This window comes from Mus musculus, chromosome 8, assembly GCF_000001635.26.
Source record: "Mus musculus strain C57BL/6J chromosome 8, GRCm38.p6 C57BL/6J".
Lineage (NCBI taxonomy): Eukaryota > Metazoa > Chordata > Mammalia > Rodentia > Muridae > Mus > Mus musculus.
Genome location: NC_000074.6, coordinates 18,591,921 through 18,609,617, shown reverse-complemented (window position 1 = coordinate 18,609,617; position 17,697 = coordinate 18,591,921). Strand labels below are relative to the sequence as shown.

The following is a 17,697-nucleotide window of genomic DNA, read 5'->3' as shown; positions in this document are numbered from 1 at the left end:
CTAAAACTTCTACCCCACTCACATATCCCCCAACTGTGAGCACTGAAGATTCAACCCCATATAAGCCAGCAAGGCTGGCTGACGAGCCTTCACATCTTATAAATCCAGAGAAGCAGTGCCCCTGCAGAGGGTATGGGGCTTCAGGCCAACACCCTGTGCAGCTCTTCTACTTAGTTGTTCCTGACAGGCACCAGACTAGAGGAGTGAGGACAGCAACCTAACATACCTGGGGAGGATTAGGAGCCCTAAAAGGCCAGGGGAGGGGAGAAGTTCTTCCTTGAATACTGAGCTATTCCAACAAACCATCAACTCAAGGAGGGAGTAATAGAAGCCCAGTTTATAGCTGATGGAACGGAAGTGCAGAGGCCTGGACTTATGACTGCCATCTCAAGTCAAAGCAGACCTGAAGGACTGAGTTCCTACCTGTGGAATCTGAGCCAAAGCCCAGTGTCACAACTGAGTCATCCTGCTTGTGCCAACTGAGCTGGAGACTTTCCCAGTGAGGACAGGACCACACACATCTGAGGTCAGAAATATTATGAATACTGATAGTTCAACTGTGTTTTCCAAAATATAAATTCTTCATTCTTTGTGCCCTAACCCAATTCCTTCTTAGCCTGACTTCCAGACCCAGGAGCACTCAACTTTATTTCTCCTCCACCTGTTTACCAAGGCTCACTGCTAGTATGTAACTTTACATATTCTTAAAATTTCAATCTCTTTAAAATATCCATCTCTTTTAAAATCCAAAGTCTTTTTACAATTAAAAATCTCTTAACTGTGGGCTCCACTAAAACAGTTTCTTCCTTCAAGAGGGAAAATATCAGGGCACAATCACAATCAAAAGCAAAAATCAATCTCCAACCGTTCAATGTCTGGGATCCAACTCACTATCTTCTGGGCTCCTCCAAGGGCTTGGGTCACTTGTCCAGCCATGCCCTTTGTAGCACACTCGTTATCCTCTAGGCTCCAGATCCCCAGTACAGATGGCTCCCATATCTTGGTTGCCAATCTCCCCCTGAATTTGTCTACCCACTCACCTGCCTGTCACCTCCACTGAGCATTGTCTAAGGAAATATCCAAAATAGGATTTGGCACATTTCAGTAGAGTCCTGACTCTGATGTGTATCATTCTAGCTTCCACCCCCAGGTCTCTAAAGCCTTCTCCAACTTAGCCAATGGCCAAACCATCTTTCTAGTTCTGGGCTCAGTTTCCAGCCTAGGTCAGACAATGAACCATAGCCTTTTTCAGCAACCCATGTATATAGAAAATTATACATATACATGCACACATGACTTTTTAAAATCCTGAACTAGTCAGTCATTACTACTCACTATCATCCCGGTCTGGTCTGAACATCCAACAGCTCACCGCCACCATGAGCTTCCGCCCTAACCTCAGTTTCCAGCACAATTCATTTGTGGTAAATATTAATATTAATTGGGCATTTTTACTCCGCCTCGGATCATTTAGTTCTCAAAGAAAAGGCATAAAACTTTTATATTTATAATAAGTCTTAACAGCGTTAGAACTGGGCAGATATCTACTCTCTAAGCTATTAGTATCTACTTGCCTATTAATAATCCCAAGTTATAACTTGCCCTGCTCTACCTGGGCTGCTCTGACTCAGACTGGCTAGCCCTTATGGACAGTTCTCGCCCATGGCATCTTGCTCTCTCTTCTCTCCTCTGTTCCTCAAGCATCCTCCTGCCTCAAGACTCCAAGTTTGAGACCAAAGCCCCGAGTACCTCTCTTCTGCTCAGCTATAAGCTGTAGGCATCTTTATTAGGAACAAGGTTTGCACAGAAGCTGGTAAACCTGAGGATTCACTCGTAGAAGACCCAGACCTGCAGTGTAGAATTTAGCATTACAATACATAGCAACGTTACAAACCTCAACATGGGCATACTTCACCCTCACAAGTCTCCACACTGTGTACCCTGACCTACCCAAACCTCAAAGTCACTGCATTTGGAGAGAGGATATTTAAGAAGTGACATGACCATTTAAGGGGAAATGAGGACAAAAACACAAACAGAGGGAATGTCAAGAGAGCATAGGCACGTTCAGGCCAATGATGTATGAAAAGAAACTTCCATAGCTATGAGAAAATAAGTTCCTGCACGGCAAGTCTACTGAATGTTGTTAACAGCAACAACATTCCGTAGCACTGTGCTACCATACACAGTGCTGTCACAGTCTCCACGGTGACTACTTACTTTTCAACCCAGAGGACGGAAACCAGCTTCGCCCCGGTCTTCTGGGCTTTGTCCCAGGTGCTCTGATATCCATCTTTGAAGATCACATGGGTCACTTGCTTGTTCAAGGTTTTTGAAACCTGTGGACAAAATGAAAAGAACAAAATACTTACTGTTATTTACCCATAATTTCTTAAATAAAGTTATTAAAAAGATGACCATTTAAAATCTGTCAAAATGAAATGATCAAAAACCCTTACATTAGAATTTCACTTCTTGGAATACACCAGAAAAATACTGTGGTGAACGTGGAAAGATGCTTGAAAAAACACACCCGCTTCTGCATAGTGTGGTGGTATGCAACTTTAATTCCAGACACCGTCCTCGGGAAGCAGGAGCAGGAGGACCTTCATGAGTCTGAGGTCAGCCTGGTCTACATGGAGGCTTCCAGGACAGCTAGAACTACACAGTGAGAGCCTGTTTCAACCTCTCCCTACCAAGTAGAGCTGCTGCAGTTAGAATGGGGATTAGTGATCATGTAACCCTTACCCCCTCTCCTCAGGAAGCTTGTGCTCCAGTCACCTTTGCTCCCCACAACAAAGCTGCCAAGCATAGAACTGAGTCGGGGTTCTTCCAGTGCAAAGGGAAATGGAGAGAGCAAACAGGGGGAGCACCCTGAGGAGAGCAAAGAGGAACTGACAGGAGGAGCTACTACCTATTTACAGATGAAAACTCATAAGAATAAATAAAACCTTAAAAACAATTTTTTTAAACTTCTTATGTTGGGTTGTGGCCATAGCTCAGTTGGTAGACTGTTTGCCTAGCACACACAAAGCACTGGGCTTTATTCTCAGCACCATAAAAAAACTAGGAATGGTTGTAAGTACCTGTAATCTTAGTCCTTTGGTAAGAACAGGAGGATCATACATTCAAGGCTATCTTCTTGTACACAGCCAGCTCTAGACCAGGTTGAGTACATGAGACCCTGTCTCATTAAGTAAATAAATAACCCTCTACATTAAAAAGAGACAATATAATTCAAAGGAAAGAAACATCAAAGAGAACACATATCTAATTACAGTTAAAAACAGTATTTTGACATGACATGTTTATGTGATGTGGTGGTCTGAATAGGTTTGGCCCTCATAGACTCCTGTATTTGAATGCTTGGGCCATAGGAAAGGCACTATTAGGAGGTGTGACCTTACTGGAGGAGGCATAGTTTTGTTAGAGGAAGTGTGTCACTGTGGAAGCAGGTCTTTGAGGTCTCATATATATGCTCATGTTTGACCAGTGTGATCCAGACACTCCTCCTAGTTGCCTAAGGGTCAAGATGTAGAACTCTTGGGCTCCAGGCCACCTTGGGTATGAACTGGGCAGTTGGTTCCACGGTCCTCAGAAGACTCTCCATGCACCAGGCACCCTAACATGCCCAGGATCATATGATCACTGGTGAGTGGAACACAACATCTGTTCTAATACAACTGGGAGTGCCTGGGGCCAGCAGGAGCAGGGACACAGGAGCCCTGCCCTATCATCAACTCGGGTTCCTTCTGGTCAGCCAGCGCTGGTCTACCTTGGTTTTGAACACAGTGGAAAGCCCCAAGGTCCCCAGAGAAGGTACCACTTCCAGGTGCTCTAACACTCCCAGAATCTTAGGATTCTAAGATCCCAGGACCCCAGGAGCTTGGTCACATCAGGATCTCAGGGTCTCAGAGGAAGCTTGACTGCCAACTACTCTGACAAACCCAAAATTTCAAGTTCACATAATCCTGGAATCACAGGATTACAGAGAAAGCTGGACTCTGAGAAGTTCTAACTCAACTGGGATTAGAGGAAGGACAGGCTCCAATCAGAAATATTGACTCAAGCAGGATTACAAGAAGGACAGGCTCCAATCAGATATATTGAGGGCATCGAGCACTTGAGATAATCAGATGACAGGAGGCAAGCATAAGAACAGAAGCAACAAAAACCAAGGTTACTTGGTATCTTAGTCAGGCTTTCTATTCCTGGACAAAACGTCATGACCAAGAAGCAAGTTGGGGAGGAAAGGGTTTGTTCAGCTTACATTTCCACATTGCTCTTCATCACAGAAAGAAGTCAGGACTGGAACTCAAGCAGGTCAGGGAGCAGGAGTTGATGCAGAGGCCATGGAGGGATGTTCTTTACTGGCTTGCTTCCCCTGGCTTGCTCAGCCTGCTCTCTTATAGAACCAAGACTACCAGCTCAGAGATGGTCCCACCCACAAGGGACCATCTTGATCACTAATTGAGAAAATACCTAACAGTTGTATTTCATGGAGGCATTTCCTCAACTGAAGCTCCTTTCTCTGTGATAACTCCAGCTGTGTCAAATTGACACAAAACTAGCCAATACACTTGGCATCATCAGAACTGAACTCTCCCACCATAGCAAGCGCTGGATAAACCATCACACACGAAAAGCAAGATATGGATCTAAAGTCACTTCTCATGATGAGATGGAGGAATATAAGAAGGAAATAAATAGCCGGGCAGTGGTGGCGCACGCCTTTGATCCCAGCACTTGGGAGGCAGAGGCAGGTGGATTTCCGAGTTTGAGGCCAGCCTGGTCTACAGAGTGAGTTCCAGAACAGCCAGGGCTACACAGAGAAACCTTGTCTCAAAAAAAAGAAAGAAAGAAAAAGAAAAAGAAAAAGAAATAAATAACTCCCTTAAAGAAATGCAAGAAAACTCATCCAAACAGGTGAAAGAATTGAACAAAACCATCTAGGATCTAAAAATGGAAGTAGAAACAATAAAGAAATCACAAAGGGACACCACTCTGGAAATAGAAAACCTAGGAAAGAAGTCAGGAGCCATTGATGCACACATAACCAACAGAATACAAGAGATAGAAGAGAGAATCTCAGGTACAGAAGATACCATAGAAAACATGGACACAACAGTCAAAGAAAATGTGAAATGCAAAAAGATCCTAACCCAAAACATCCAGGAAATCCAGGACACAATGAGAAAACCAAACCTAAGGATAATAGGTATAGATGAGAAGGACAATTTCCAATTTAAAGGGTCAGTAAATATCTTCAAAAAAATTATAGAAGAAAACTTCCCTAACCTAAAGAAAGAGATGCCCACGAGCATAGAAGAAGCCCACAGAACTCCAAATGGTTTGGACCAGAAAAGAAATTCCTCTGGTCACATAATAATCAAAACACCTAACGCACTAAACAAAGAAAGAATATTAAAAGCAGTAAAAGGAAAAGGTCAAGTAACATATAAAGGCAGACCTATCAGAATTACACCAGACTTCTCTCCAGAGACTATGAAAGCCAGAAGATCCTGGGCAGATGTCATACAGACCCTAAGAGAACACAAATGCCAGCCCAGGCTACTATACCCAGCAAAACTCTCAATTAACAGAGATGGAGAAACCAAGATGTTCCATGACAAAACCAGATTTATACAATAATTTTCCACAAATCCAGCCTTACAAAGGATAATAGATAGAAATCACCAACACAATGAGGGAAACTACCCCCTAGAAAAAGCAAGAAAGTAATCTTCTCTCAATAAACCCAAAAGAAGATAGCCACACAAACATAAAAATAACATCAAAAATAACAGGAAGCAATAATCACTATTCTTTAATATCTCTTATCATCAATGGACTCAATTACCCAATAAAAAGATATAGACTAACAGACTGGTTACATAAACAGGACCCAACTTTTTGCTACATACAGGAAACCCACCTCAGGGACAAAGACAGACACTACCTTAGAGTAAAAGGCTGGAAAACAATTTTCCAAACAAATGGTCCGAAGAAACAAGCTGGAGTAGCCATTCTAATATCGAATAAAAATCAACGTTCAACCTAAAGTTCTCAAAGAAAGATAAGGAGGGACACTTCTGACTCATCAAAGGTAAAATTTACCAAGATGAACTCTCAATTCTGAACATCTGTGCTCCAAATGCAAAGGCATCCACATTCATTAAAGAAACTTTGCTAAAACTCAAAGTACACATTACAGCTCATACAATAAATAGTGAGAGACTTCAACAACCCACTTTCCAGGACAGATCCTGGAAACAAAAACTAAACAGAGACACAGTGAAACCAACAGAACTTATGAAACAAATGGATTTAACAGATACCTATAGAACATTTCATCCTAAAACAAAAGGATATACCTTCTTCTCAGCACCTCATGGTACCTTGTCCAAAACTGACCATATAATCGGTTACCGAATAGGCCTCAACAGATAAAAGAAGATTGAAATAATCCCATGCACCCTATCAGATCACCACAGACTAAGGCTGATATTCAATAACAACATAAATAATAGAAAGTCCACATACACGTGGAAGCTGAACAATACTCTAATCAATGATAACTTGATCTAGGAAGAAATAAAGAAATTGAAGACTTCTTAAAAGTTTAATAAAAATGAAGCCACACCATACCCAAACTTATGTAACACAATGAAAGCAGTCCTAAGAGGAAAACTCATAGCTCTGAGTGCCTCCAAAAAGAAACTGGGGAGAACATACACTAGCAGCTTAACAACACACCTAAAAGCTCTAGAACAAAAGGAAGCAAATTCACCCAAGAGGAGTAGATGGCAGGAAATAATCAAACTCAGGGGTGAAATCAACCAAGTGGAAACGAAAAGAACTATACAAAGAATCAACCAAACCAGGAGCTGGTTCTTTGAGAAAATCAACTAGATAGATAAACCCTTAGCCAGACTAACTAGAGGGCACAGGGACAGTATTCTAATTAACAAAATCAGAAATAAAAAGGGAGATGTAACAACAGAATCTGAGGAAATCCAAAAAAAAAAATCATCAGATCCTACTACAAAAGCCTATACTCAACAAAACTGGAAAACCTGGATGAAATGGACAACTTACTAGACAGATACAAGGTACCAAAGTTAAATTAGGATCAGATTAATCATCCAAACAGTCCCATATCCCCTAAAGAAATAGAAACAATCATTAAGAGTCTTCCAACCAAAAGGCCCAGGACCAGATTGGTTTAGTGCAGAGTTCTATCAGGCCTTCAAAGAAGTTCTAATTCCAATACTCCTTAAATTATTCCACAAAATAGAAACAGAAGGTACTCTACCCAATTCGTTCTATGAAGCCACAATTACTCTGATACCTAAACCACGCAAAGAACCAGCAAAGAGAACTTCAGACCAATTTCCCTTATGAACATTGACGCAAAAATACTTAATAAAATTCCCACAAACCAAATCCAAGAACACATCAAAACAATCATTCATCATGATCAAGTAGGCCTCATCCCATGGATGCAAGGATGGTTCAATATACGGAAATCCATCGACATAATCCATTATATAAACAAACTCAAAGACAAAAACCACATGATCATCTCATTAGATGATGAGAAAGCATTCGATAAAGTCCAACACCCATTCATGATAAAAGTCTTTCTTGGAAAGGTCAGGAATTCAAGGCCCATGCCTAAACATGATAAAAGCAATCTACAGCAAACCAGTAGCCAATATCAAAGTAAATGGTGAGAAACTTGAAGCAATCCCACTAAAATCAGGGACAAGACAAGGCTGCCTGCCCACTCTCTCCCTACCTATTCAATATAGTACTTAAAGTCCTAGCCAGAGCAATTAGTTAACAAAAGGAGATCAAGGGGATACAAATTGGAAAGGAGGAAGTCAAAATATCACTTTTTGCAGATAATATGATAGTATATATAAGTGACCCCAAAAATTTCACCAGAGAACTCCTAAACCTGATAAACAGCTTCAGTGCAGTAGCTGGATATAAAATTAACTCAAACAAATCAGTGGCCTTTCTCTACACAAAGGATAAACAGGCTAAGAAAGAAATTAGGGAAACAACACCCTTCACAATAGTCACAAATAATATAAAATACCTTGGAGTGACTCTAACTAAGGATGTGAAAGATCTGTATGATCAAGTCTCTGAAGAAAGAAATCCAAGATCTCAGAAGATGGAAAGATCTTCCATTCTCATGGATTGGAAGGATTAATATAGTCAAAATGGCCATCTTGCGGAAAGCAATCTCCAGATTTAATGCAATTCCCATCAAAATTCCAACTCAATTCTTAACCGAGTTCGAAAGGGCAATTTTGAAAGGGCAAATTCATCTGGAATAACAAATATCCAAGGATAGCAAAAACTATTCTCAACAATAAAAGAACCCCTGGTGGAATCACCATGCCTAACCTAAAGTTTTACTACAGAGCAATTGTGATAAAAACTGCATGGTACTGGTACAGTGACAGACAGATCAATGGAACAGAATTGAAGACCCAAAAATGAATCCACATACCTATGGTCACTTGATCTTTGACAAAGGAGCTAAAACCATCCAGTGGAAAGAAGACAGCATCTTCAACAGCATGCTCAACTGGCAGTTAGCATGTAGAAGAATGCGAATTGATTCATTCTTATGTCCTTGTACAAAGCTCAAGTCTAAGTGGATCAAAGAACTCCACATAAAACCAGAGACACTGAAGCTTATAGAGGAGAAAGTGGGGTAGAGCCTTGAAGATAAGGGCACAGGGGAAAGATTCCTGAACAGAACAGCAATGGCTTGTGCTGTAAGATCAAGAACCGTAACCAGGTGTGGTGGCGCACGCCTTTAATCCCAGCACTCGGGAGGCAGAGGCAGGCGGATTTCCGAGTTCGAGGCCAGCCTGGTCTACAAAGTGAGTTCCAGGTCAGCCAGGGCTATACAGAGAAACCCTGTCTCAAAAAACAAAAACCAAAACCAAAAAAAAAAACAAAACAAAACAAAAGAATTGACAAATGGAACCTCATAAAATTGCAAAGCTTCTGTAAGGCAAAGGGCACTGTCAATAAGACCAAAAGGAAACCAACAGATTGGGAAAAGATCTTTACCAATCCTAAATCCGATATGAGGGTAATATCCAATATATATAAAGAACTCAACAAGTTGGACTGCAGAAAACCAAACAACCCTATTAAAAAATGGGGTACAGAGCTAAACAAAGAATTCTCAACCGAGGAATACTGAATGGCTGAGAAGAACTTAAAAAAATGTTAAACATCCTTAATCATCAGGAAATGCAAATCAAAAAAAACCCTGAGATTCCACCTCACTCCAACCAGAATGACTGAGATCAAAAACTCAGGTGACAGCAGATGCTGGTGAGGATGTGGAGAAAGAGGAACACTCCTCCATTGCTGGTGGGATTTCAAGCTGGTACAACCATTCTGGAAATCATTTTAGCGGTTCCTCAGAAAATTGGACATAGCTCTACCTGAAGATCCAGCAATACCACTCCTGGACATATACCCAATAGATGCTCCAACATGTAATAAGGATACATGTTCCACTACGTTCATAGCAGTCTTATTTATAATAGCCAGAAGCTGCAAAGAACCCAGATGTCCCTCATCAGAGGGATAGATATAGAAAATGTGGTACATTTACACAATGGAGTACTACGTAGCTATTAAAGACAATGAATTTATGAAATTCTTAGACAAATGGATGGATCTGGAGGATATCATCCTGAGTGAGGAAACCCAGTCACAAAAGAACACACATGATATGCACTCACTGATTCTGAGCCCAGAAGCTCAGAATCCTTCTTAGACGGGGCGGGGAGGGGGGGGGGGGAATACCCATGGAAGGAGTTACAAAGTTTGGAGCAGAGACTGAAGGAACAACCATCCAGATACTGCCCCACTTGGGGATTCATCCCATAAACGACAACCAAACCCAGACACTATGGCAGATGCCAACAAGAGCTTACTGATAGGAGCCCAATATACCTGTCTCCTGATGTACTCTGCCAGTGCCTGGCAAATACAGAAGTGGATGCTCACAATCATTCCTTGGATGGAGCACAAGGTCTCCAATGAAGGAGCTAGAAAAAGTATCCAAGGAGCTGAAGGGGTCTGAAGCCCCATAGGAGGAACAACAATATGAACTAACCAGTACTCCCAGAGCTCCTTGGAACTAACCCACCAATCAAAGAAAACACATTGTGGAACTTGTGGCTTTAGCTGTATATGTAGCAGAGGATGGCCTAGTTGGTCATCAATGGGAGGAGAGGCCCTAGGTCTCTATGAAGGCTCTATGCCTCAGAATAGGAAAATGCCAGGACCAGGAATGGGAGTGGGTGGGTTGAGGAGCAGGGGGAGGGGGAAAGGGATGGGGATTTTCGGAGGGAAAACTAAGAAAGGGGATAACATTTGAAATGTAAATAAAGAAAATATATAATAAAAAGATTTTTAAAAAATTTAAAAAAAAAAAAAAAGGATGTTGAACTCTTGGCTCCTCCAGTACCAAGTCTGCCTGCATGATGCTTCCCACCATGATGATAATGGACTGAACCTCTGAAACTGAAAGTCAACCCCAATTAAATGCTTGTCTTTATAACAGTTGCCTTAGTTATAGTGTTTATTCATAGCGATGAAACCCTAATTAAGGCATGTGGTAAGATCAGACAATTCAAAACAGTCAAGACCCAGCATGGTAGGAGATGGCTCAGGTTGTCTTCTGACCTCCACATACAAGCCATGGTTCTCTGGCTCTCCACCCACGGTTTTTAAATTGCCTTTCAAAAACAGAAGAGTCCGGGAATCTAGTTTAGTGATAGCGTACTTGTCTAAGTGTGTGTGAGGCCTGGAATCATATCTCTGCACCAAAGGGGTATAAAGCAGATGTGAACTGGTTTCTCTCATGTTTCATTACAGGTTTCAAAGCCCTGTAGAGCACCTGTTTCAGGCATGCGCAGGTGTTACTTTTGTAAACTGGTTTTCTCAAGACACCAGAAAAGAGCCCAGCTGCGCACCGGGGACATTCTCCCCAAGGTGTTCAGCAAAGTTACCAGACAACAAGCGGCACCTGGAGATGTCTTTCACAATGGTGTGGGATACTTACTAGAAGCCTTAGGTGAGGATGTGATAAAATCCCACACTTGGGACTGAGCTGCCACAAACTGCGTCTAGACAGAGGCATGACCTATACGTTGGCCCTCCCGAACTCCAATTGGTGTGCCACATGCTTGTGTAACAAGGCATGCTGTATACACATGCCTTTGTGTATACAAAGGCATGTGTATACACAAAGTCCCTGTCTTACCACAGTTTTACTTCGGACTGTTTCATTTTGAGGAGGCCAGCACTGCCCTAATACCACCTTACTGCACCCTAATCCCCACCCTGACGTGAGGAGTTATCCTGTCTCTCGCTCATCCACTCAGCCTGTCAGGGAGTCTCACAAATGGCAGTAAGCAAGCAAAGGGTCTGCGGTGGCTTCCTGCTTGTCAACCTGATTATATCCAGAACTGGAAGGCTCACCAGTGATGCTAATCTGGAGGCTGGGAGATACAAGTTTCTGACCTGGATCTTGGCATGGAGATCTTGAGGCATAGTGGCTTATGAATTCCAGATTAAAACAGGGAGATCTCTGAGTTCAAGGTCATCTGGGATTAAAGGCTTGGTGGCACACACCTTTAATCTGGGCCACACCTTCTGCTGGAGACCTAGGTAAGGTCATTGGAAGAAGGAAGATTCACTCTCTTTGTCTGCTTGTCTTGTGGGACTGAACACTGGTAGATCCTTGGACTTCCGTTCACAGCTGGATCTCAAGGAGGCATTTCCTCACCCAAAACTCCTTTCTCTGTGATGACTCCAGCTTGTGTCAAGCCAGTATAGCTTCCTATCAGAGCAGTCTGAGTTTACTATCTCCATTTCTTCCTAAGTCAGGAATCTCAGACTCACCTTGAACCCTTTTGTCCTTTAAAAAGAAAGTGAGCTAGAGCAATCGCCTCATAACTGACAAGCCTTAAGCACATCTTACCGTTCCTTAAGGCTCTGCTGTTCTGAATCCACACCTCTTAAATTCTTTCATACTTGCTTTTGATATTCTCCTGACAATTTTTTTTCCCTTTCTTGTTCCCAGGTTGGTGGTCAGGCCATCACTGGTCCTTAAACACTCCTCCTCCTCCTCCTTTAGGACTCCTCAGGATCTGAGTAAGGTTCCATCCTCTGCTGACCCCCACATCAGTCTACAGATCTGACTGCCTCAAGCTCCAGACATGAGTAATCAAATGCCTATGAGATGTTTCCAATATGCCTACGGTCACAATCTTCCCTTGGAAACCTGCTCATTCTCCTGCATCTTTACTCTCTCCACTGCGAGTACCAGCCCTCACTGAACCAATGCCAGACTCAAGTCTCCCACTAGACTCCTCCTAACACAATGCCTCCAAGACTATCTCCTCTGTAAGCACTGCTGTCCAACTTGTATTTGGTTGGTTTGTTCTGCCTCCTACCACTCACCCACTGCTAAGTCCTTCGTGTTCTAAGGAACAGCTCCCATAACGAGAAAACACCAGGTTATCAGTCATTTTGATATTAATTTCTTACCGTTGCCCCCATATCCTCAAGTTGCTTTGCAAACGTCCTTGAGTAATTCTCTGTCCCTTTGGAAGACCATACTTCAACATAGGCCACAACATCTGAAAATAAGCAAGATCTTAGCAGGAACCACACACTAGGAATTGCACACCCCCTCCCACAATAGATTCTTCTCTTGTTCTGTTTATTTTAGGGAAAAAAAAGTGAAAGTTTCCTATTACGTGAAGATTTCTTATTACGAATCTATTCAAAACATCATCCTTGCCATTTTGGTAGTATTTTAAATCTTCCTCATCCAGGAAGATTTATAATTATCCTGGATTATGCTTTCTGTAAAGAAACAGATATAGTAATCATTCCAGGCTTTCTGGCCCAGACTATCTTCCAATAACACGATTCTATGGCCATAGCATAGTCAAGCTAATACAGTTCAGTTCTAATAAATTATTTATATGAAGTTGGGTATCTTAGCACATAGTGATTATAAAGTAGAGGCAAGAGTTCTACGCCAAAGCATGTGGTGGTGGTGTATCCCTTTAAAACCAGTATTTGAGAGGCAGAGGTAGGCAGATCTCTGAGGTCAGCCTGGTCTACAGACTGAGACAGAGTTTCCAGGTCCAGGAAGGCTAGAGCCACAAGAGAAACTTTGTTACACAAGCAAGCCCACACCCCCACCCCACACCCCCAAACCAAATTAAAAAACAGAGATAAGTCAGCCTCAGCTACATAGCAAGTTGGAGGCAAACTTGCTTTCTAAAATAATAAATAAAAATTTAAATATATATACACATATATGATATAAATATAATAAACACATAGCTATAATAAATATAATATATAAATATATAAAATATATTTATACTTGGAATCTCCTCACCCAGGGTCCCATGTTCTGAGCACGTGTTAGCACGACAAAAATACAACAACAACAAAAAAAAAGGTGAGCTCCACAAGTGTCAGGCAGCTCTACTCAGGTAGGACCCTCCAGAGGCCATCACACTATTACCAAATTCTTACTTTTCCTGATCCCACAACTGCAGAGGCCATAGAGGCAAGAGGATCCCAGAAAGCTAAGACAGGAGCCTATCCTCCCGCCAGCTCTCCAGGGCTCAGCCTGCACCGGGGTGGGGTGGGGGGATTGGGGAACACATAGGGGTCGATGAAGGTCACAGGGTGAATGTATGTGGGGTGTCCACACAGGTGGTCGGGATCCTGAGTGAGGGGACTCCGGGTGTGAGGGAACCTAGGATGTGAGAGGACCTCGGGCGTAGGGAGCCCTGAGATGGGATGGGACCTGGCCTGGGAGCCGATCCCGGCGGCCCAGGCAAGACAACCAGGCGCTGGGAGCCTAGACCCCAGCCCCCTCCCTACTGGGCGTGTCTCCTCACCTTTCAGAAAGGCGCCCCCAACGCCTCCCGAGGCCTCCATGACCCGACCAGCTTGAAGCTGCGGGACCGAGCGTGCGCCGGCAGGAAGGCAGAGGGGTGCGCATGCGCAGGCCGTGCCCCCTGGGCTCGCCGCGTCAGGCTTAGGGGTGTGTGTGTGTGTGCGCAAGGGCTCCGGGTTCCCTTCCCTCGCCGAGAGCGCCCGGCTCAGTGACACACGACAGCCGAGACCTGATCGCTCACGGGCGGCCCTGAAGCTCTCCGGCGACCTGGCAGGAGTCAGCCCGCCGCACCGCGGCTTCAGGGCGCAGGTCAGCGCCGCGGTCGCTTGTCCCCGCAGGGTTCGCTCGTCCTCGTTGCGCAGCGCTCGGTGACCGGGGAGGGGACCCACCCGTGGGCCCTGCCTCAGCCCTGCACCCTGGAGCGCGAGCGGGACTGCTGCAGCGTCCGCGGGCCCTCTGGGTCTTCAAACCTCCCGCCCGCGAGTCTGCGAGGGGGCGGGTCGGACGCGGGCCCGCCTCCCCGCGCAAGGGCTGCCGGGAGAGGGAGGAGGACGGAGCCGCCTAGGGAGGACGGAAGCCAGGGAGTGCCTGCTCTTCTGTAGATAACAGTATCCTTTCGTCGCCTTAAGCGCCGGGCGTTAAAAACAAAAACAAAAAAACCACCCAACTGGTTTGGACAGACAGGTTGTTTTGGGTTTTGTATTTATTTGTTACACGTGTGAGTACTTTGCCTGCTTGTACATATTTGCACCACGTGCGTGCCTGGTGCCAGTGGAGGTCACTAGAGGGCGTCAGATCCAATTACACATGGTTATGTGCCACCATAAGGGAGCCAGGGACCAAATTCGGGTCCTCTGCTAGAGCAAATGTTCTTAACCACTGAGCCATCTCCTTAGCTCCTGGTTGGGTGTTTAGAGAGATGGCCTTGGTTTCTAGCTCACAACACTCAGCCCTTCTCCCGACTCAGCCTTCCCCAAGAGCTAGGATTACAGACTGGCCCAGCAATTTGGCTTTAAAAAAAAAAAAAAAAGATAATTTATATAGATATACACACACATATACATATATATATATTTCAAAATTATTTTAAATGTACATATTAAAATATATAATATATATAATTTTAAAAAGCCAAATTCCGAGTGATGAGCTGTTAATGGGAATTCACGAATTGAAGCATCTTCACTAACACAGTGGGAGAGCTTTCACTAGGCAGTGCAAAGAGAAACTCAAGACAAAATGGCTGCTTAAGGTGCCCAGTAACATACCACAGTGTCTGCTGGCCTCCAGGCTTACGTGGTACCTGTGGCTCCTTTTAGCGTTTCTCAACCCACCTCCTGCTCTAAACTTCTCCAGCTCTTGGGCTTCAGTTCCCCAAGCTTCTCATTCCTATATAACCCCGCCATTTCAGGCTGGTACTTAGTCCTACTGACCCTCTCTCTCTCCCCCCTCCCCTCCCCCTGCTCCTCCCCCTTTCCCTACCCCACCCTCTGTCCTCTCTTTTGCTTTTCTCTCTTCTCTTCCACCTTTCTTCCCAGTGCCCACTCCTCTCATGGCCTGACCTACCCTGCTGGCCAAGTCCGATAGAGAGCTTTCTCTCCCTTCTGTGGACTTTTCCAGATGCCTCAGGCTGAACTCTCCCTCCGATCTAAATAACCCTCCCCTCGGCTGTATGCTCTCACTTTATACAGGCAGTAAGAGCAGGACTAGGATTCCTGAGAAGGGAACACAGAATCAGAACCATGGCTTGGTTCTCAGACTTCCTTATTTGGCTATCTTAGGTGAACCGGCATCTTATCTCCTCTTACTGTTGGGACCCTTTGGGTTCTCTAACCTTTCACTTAGATTCCCTGCCACTCAGCATGACTGACTCCACTTTGGTTTGATCAGCTTTGCTGGATGGACATGGTGTGCAAACTTAGTCCAAAGCAAGGGCCTCCCAGAATCTTTTGTTGAATCACTACTAATAGGTTTTTCTCTGCCAGAAAAAAAAAAAAAAAAAAAAGCCAATTCAAACCAAATTAAGAAGTTTAAAAAAAAAATGTAGGTTTATTTGGGAATGGGCTCCTGGGAAAGTTCACTAGGCTCAGGACAAGACAAGAAAATGTCAAGAATAGACTATGGCTGGAGAAGGTTTTTTTAATAGATTGTAGGTGAAGGAAAATGACATGTCTGCCATACGCTTATGCCCTGGTATGGTCATCTAGGGTAAGGGGCTTGGGTGGCTGGTGACTTCTGGTGAGGTGGGGTGATTAGGACAGCTGTCAGGAATGTGGGACTAGGTTTTTGCCATTTTTTTCTATTCCGAGGCTTTCCAAATGGTCCATTGTTGGAGAGGAAGAGAAAACTGGAATTTAGGGACCACGTCAGGGAGGGGAGGAAGCCAGGGACTCCAGTCAAACAGTTTCTCCCTCTACATACACTCTCTTTCCCTCAGAGGACTTGAGTTTCACTCCCAGCATCATTTTTTTTAAAGATTTATTTATTTTTTTTATTATATGTAAGTATACTGTAGCTGTCTTCAGACACTCCAGAAGAGGGAGTCAGATCTCATTACGGATGGTTGTGAGCCACCATGTGGTTGCTGGGATTTGAACTTCAGACCTTCGGAAGAACAGTCGGGTGCTCTTACCAACTGAGCTATCTCACCAGCCCCCCCAGCATCATTTTAACAGTTTCCTATGCCATCCTCAGTAACCCTTGGTGAGCCTGAGCCAAAAAGAAAGAGTGCTGGCCTAGTCGGCTAGCCCCATATGGGCAAACCTGTAATCACATTTGAAAAATGGGCTTTTAGTCAACTGAAAAATGGCAATATATAGGATAGATCAGAAAGAATGAAGGACATGTGGCAGACATTGTGGATCTCCATGAATGGCTTATGGGAATATTTTCCCCTATTTATGTGTTTTCCCTATGTCTTAGTCAGGGTTTCTATTCCTGTCCAAAACATCATGACCAAGAAGCAAGTTGGGGAGGAAAGGGTTTATTCAGCTTACACTTTCATACTGCTGTTCATCACCAAAGGAAGTCAGGACTGGAACTCAAGCAGGTCGGAAAGCAGAAGCTGATGCAAGGCCATGGAGGGATGTTCTTTACTGGCTTGCTTCCCCTGGCTTGCTCAGCCTGCCCTCTTATAGAACCAAGAGATGGCACCACCCACAAGGGGACCTCCTCCCTTGATCACTAATTGAGAAAATGCCCTACAGCTGGATCTCGTGGAGGCATTTCCCCAACTGAAGCTCCTTTCTTTGTGATAACTCCAGCCTGTGTCAAGTTGACACAAAACTAGCCAGTACACCCTATAATCCTGAAGTGTGTTTTAAAAGGAAAGATTAAGAATAACCTGTCAGAAAGAGAATTAATAATTTTTGGCTGATATGACCCTAATCTCGCTCACAGAGGCTGGAACCAGTTGGATATTCTTTCATAGTTATGTACACATCAGTAGCTCGTCTTGATGCTCTGACAGAAATACCAGACAAAAGCAACTTAAGGAAGGAGGTGTTTACTTTGGCTCACAGTAAAAGGCGCACAGTCCATTTGGGCATGGAAGCCATGGTGGCAAGCATGTGAGGTAGCTGGTCACACTTTATCTCAGGAGGAAGCAGAGAGAGAGAGAGAGAGAGAGAGAGAGAGAGAGAGAGAGAGAGAGAGAGAGAGAGAGACACTGAGACTGTCTCTTTCAGTCTGGCATCCTAGCCTGTGGCCTGATGCTG

The 17,697-nt window shown here is 44.0% G+C and overlaps 1 protein-coding gene across 14 annotated transcripts in view; it reads right to left on the bottom strand.

The window, feature by feature from the left end:
• Mcph1 (microcephaly, primary autosomal recessive 1) overlaps positions 1-14,502 on the bottom strand; it is a 212,974-nt gene extending 198,472 nt beyond the window's left edge. For 10 of the 14 annotated variants that reach the window (XM_011242056.3, XM_011242057.3, XM_011242058.3 and 7 more), the window contains exons 1-3: positions 13,983-14,502; positions 12,604-12,695; positions 2,221-2,339 (exon numbers count right to left, since the gene is read on the bottom strand). In XM_011242056.3, coding sequence (XP_011240358.1) covers positions 2,221-2,339; positions 12,604-12,695; positions 13,983-14,022 — 251 coding nt within the window. In that variant the 5' untranslated portion in view covers positions 14,023-14,502. The remainder of the gene's footprint in view (positions 1-2,220; positions 2,340-12,603; positions 12,696-13,982) is intronic. The other 4 variants (XM_030243533.1, XM_017312791.2, XM_030243534.1 and 1 more) reach the window with 3 other exon arrangements.
• Positions 14,503-17,697: the final 3,195 nt, after the last annotated feature.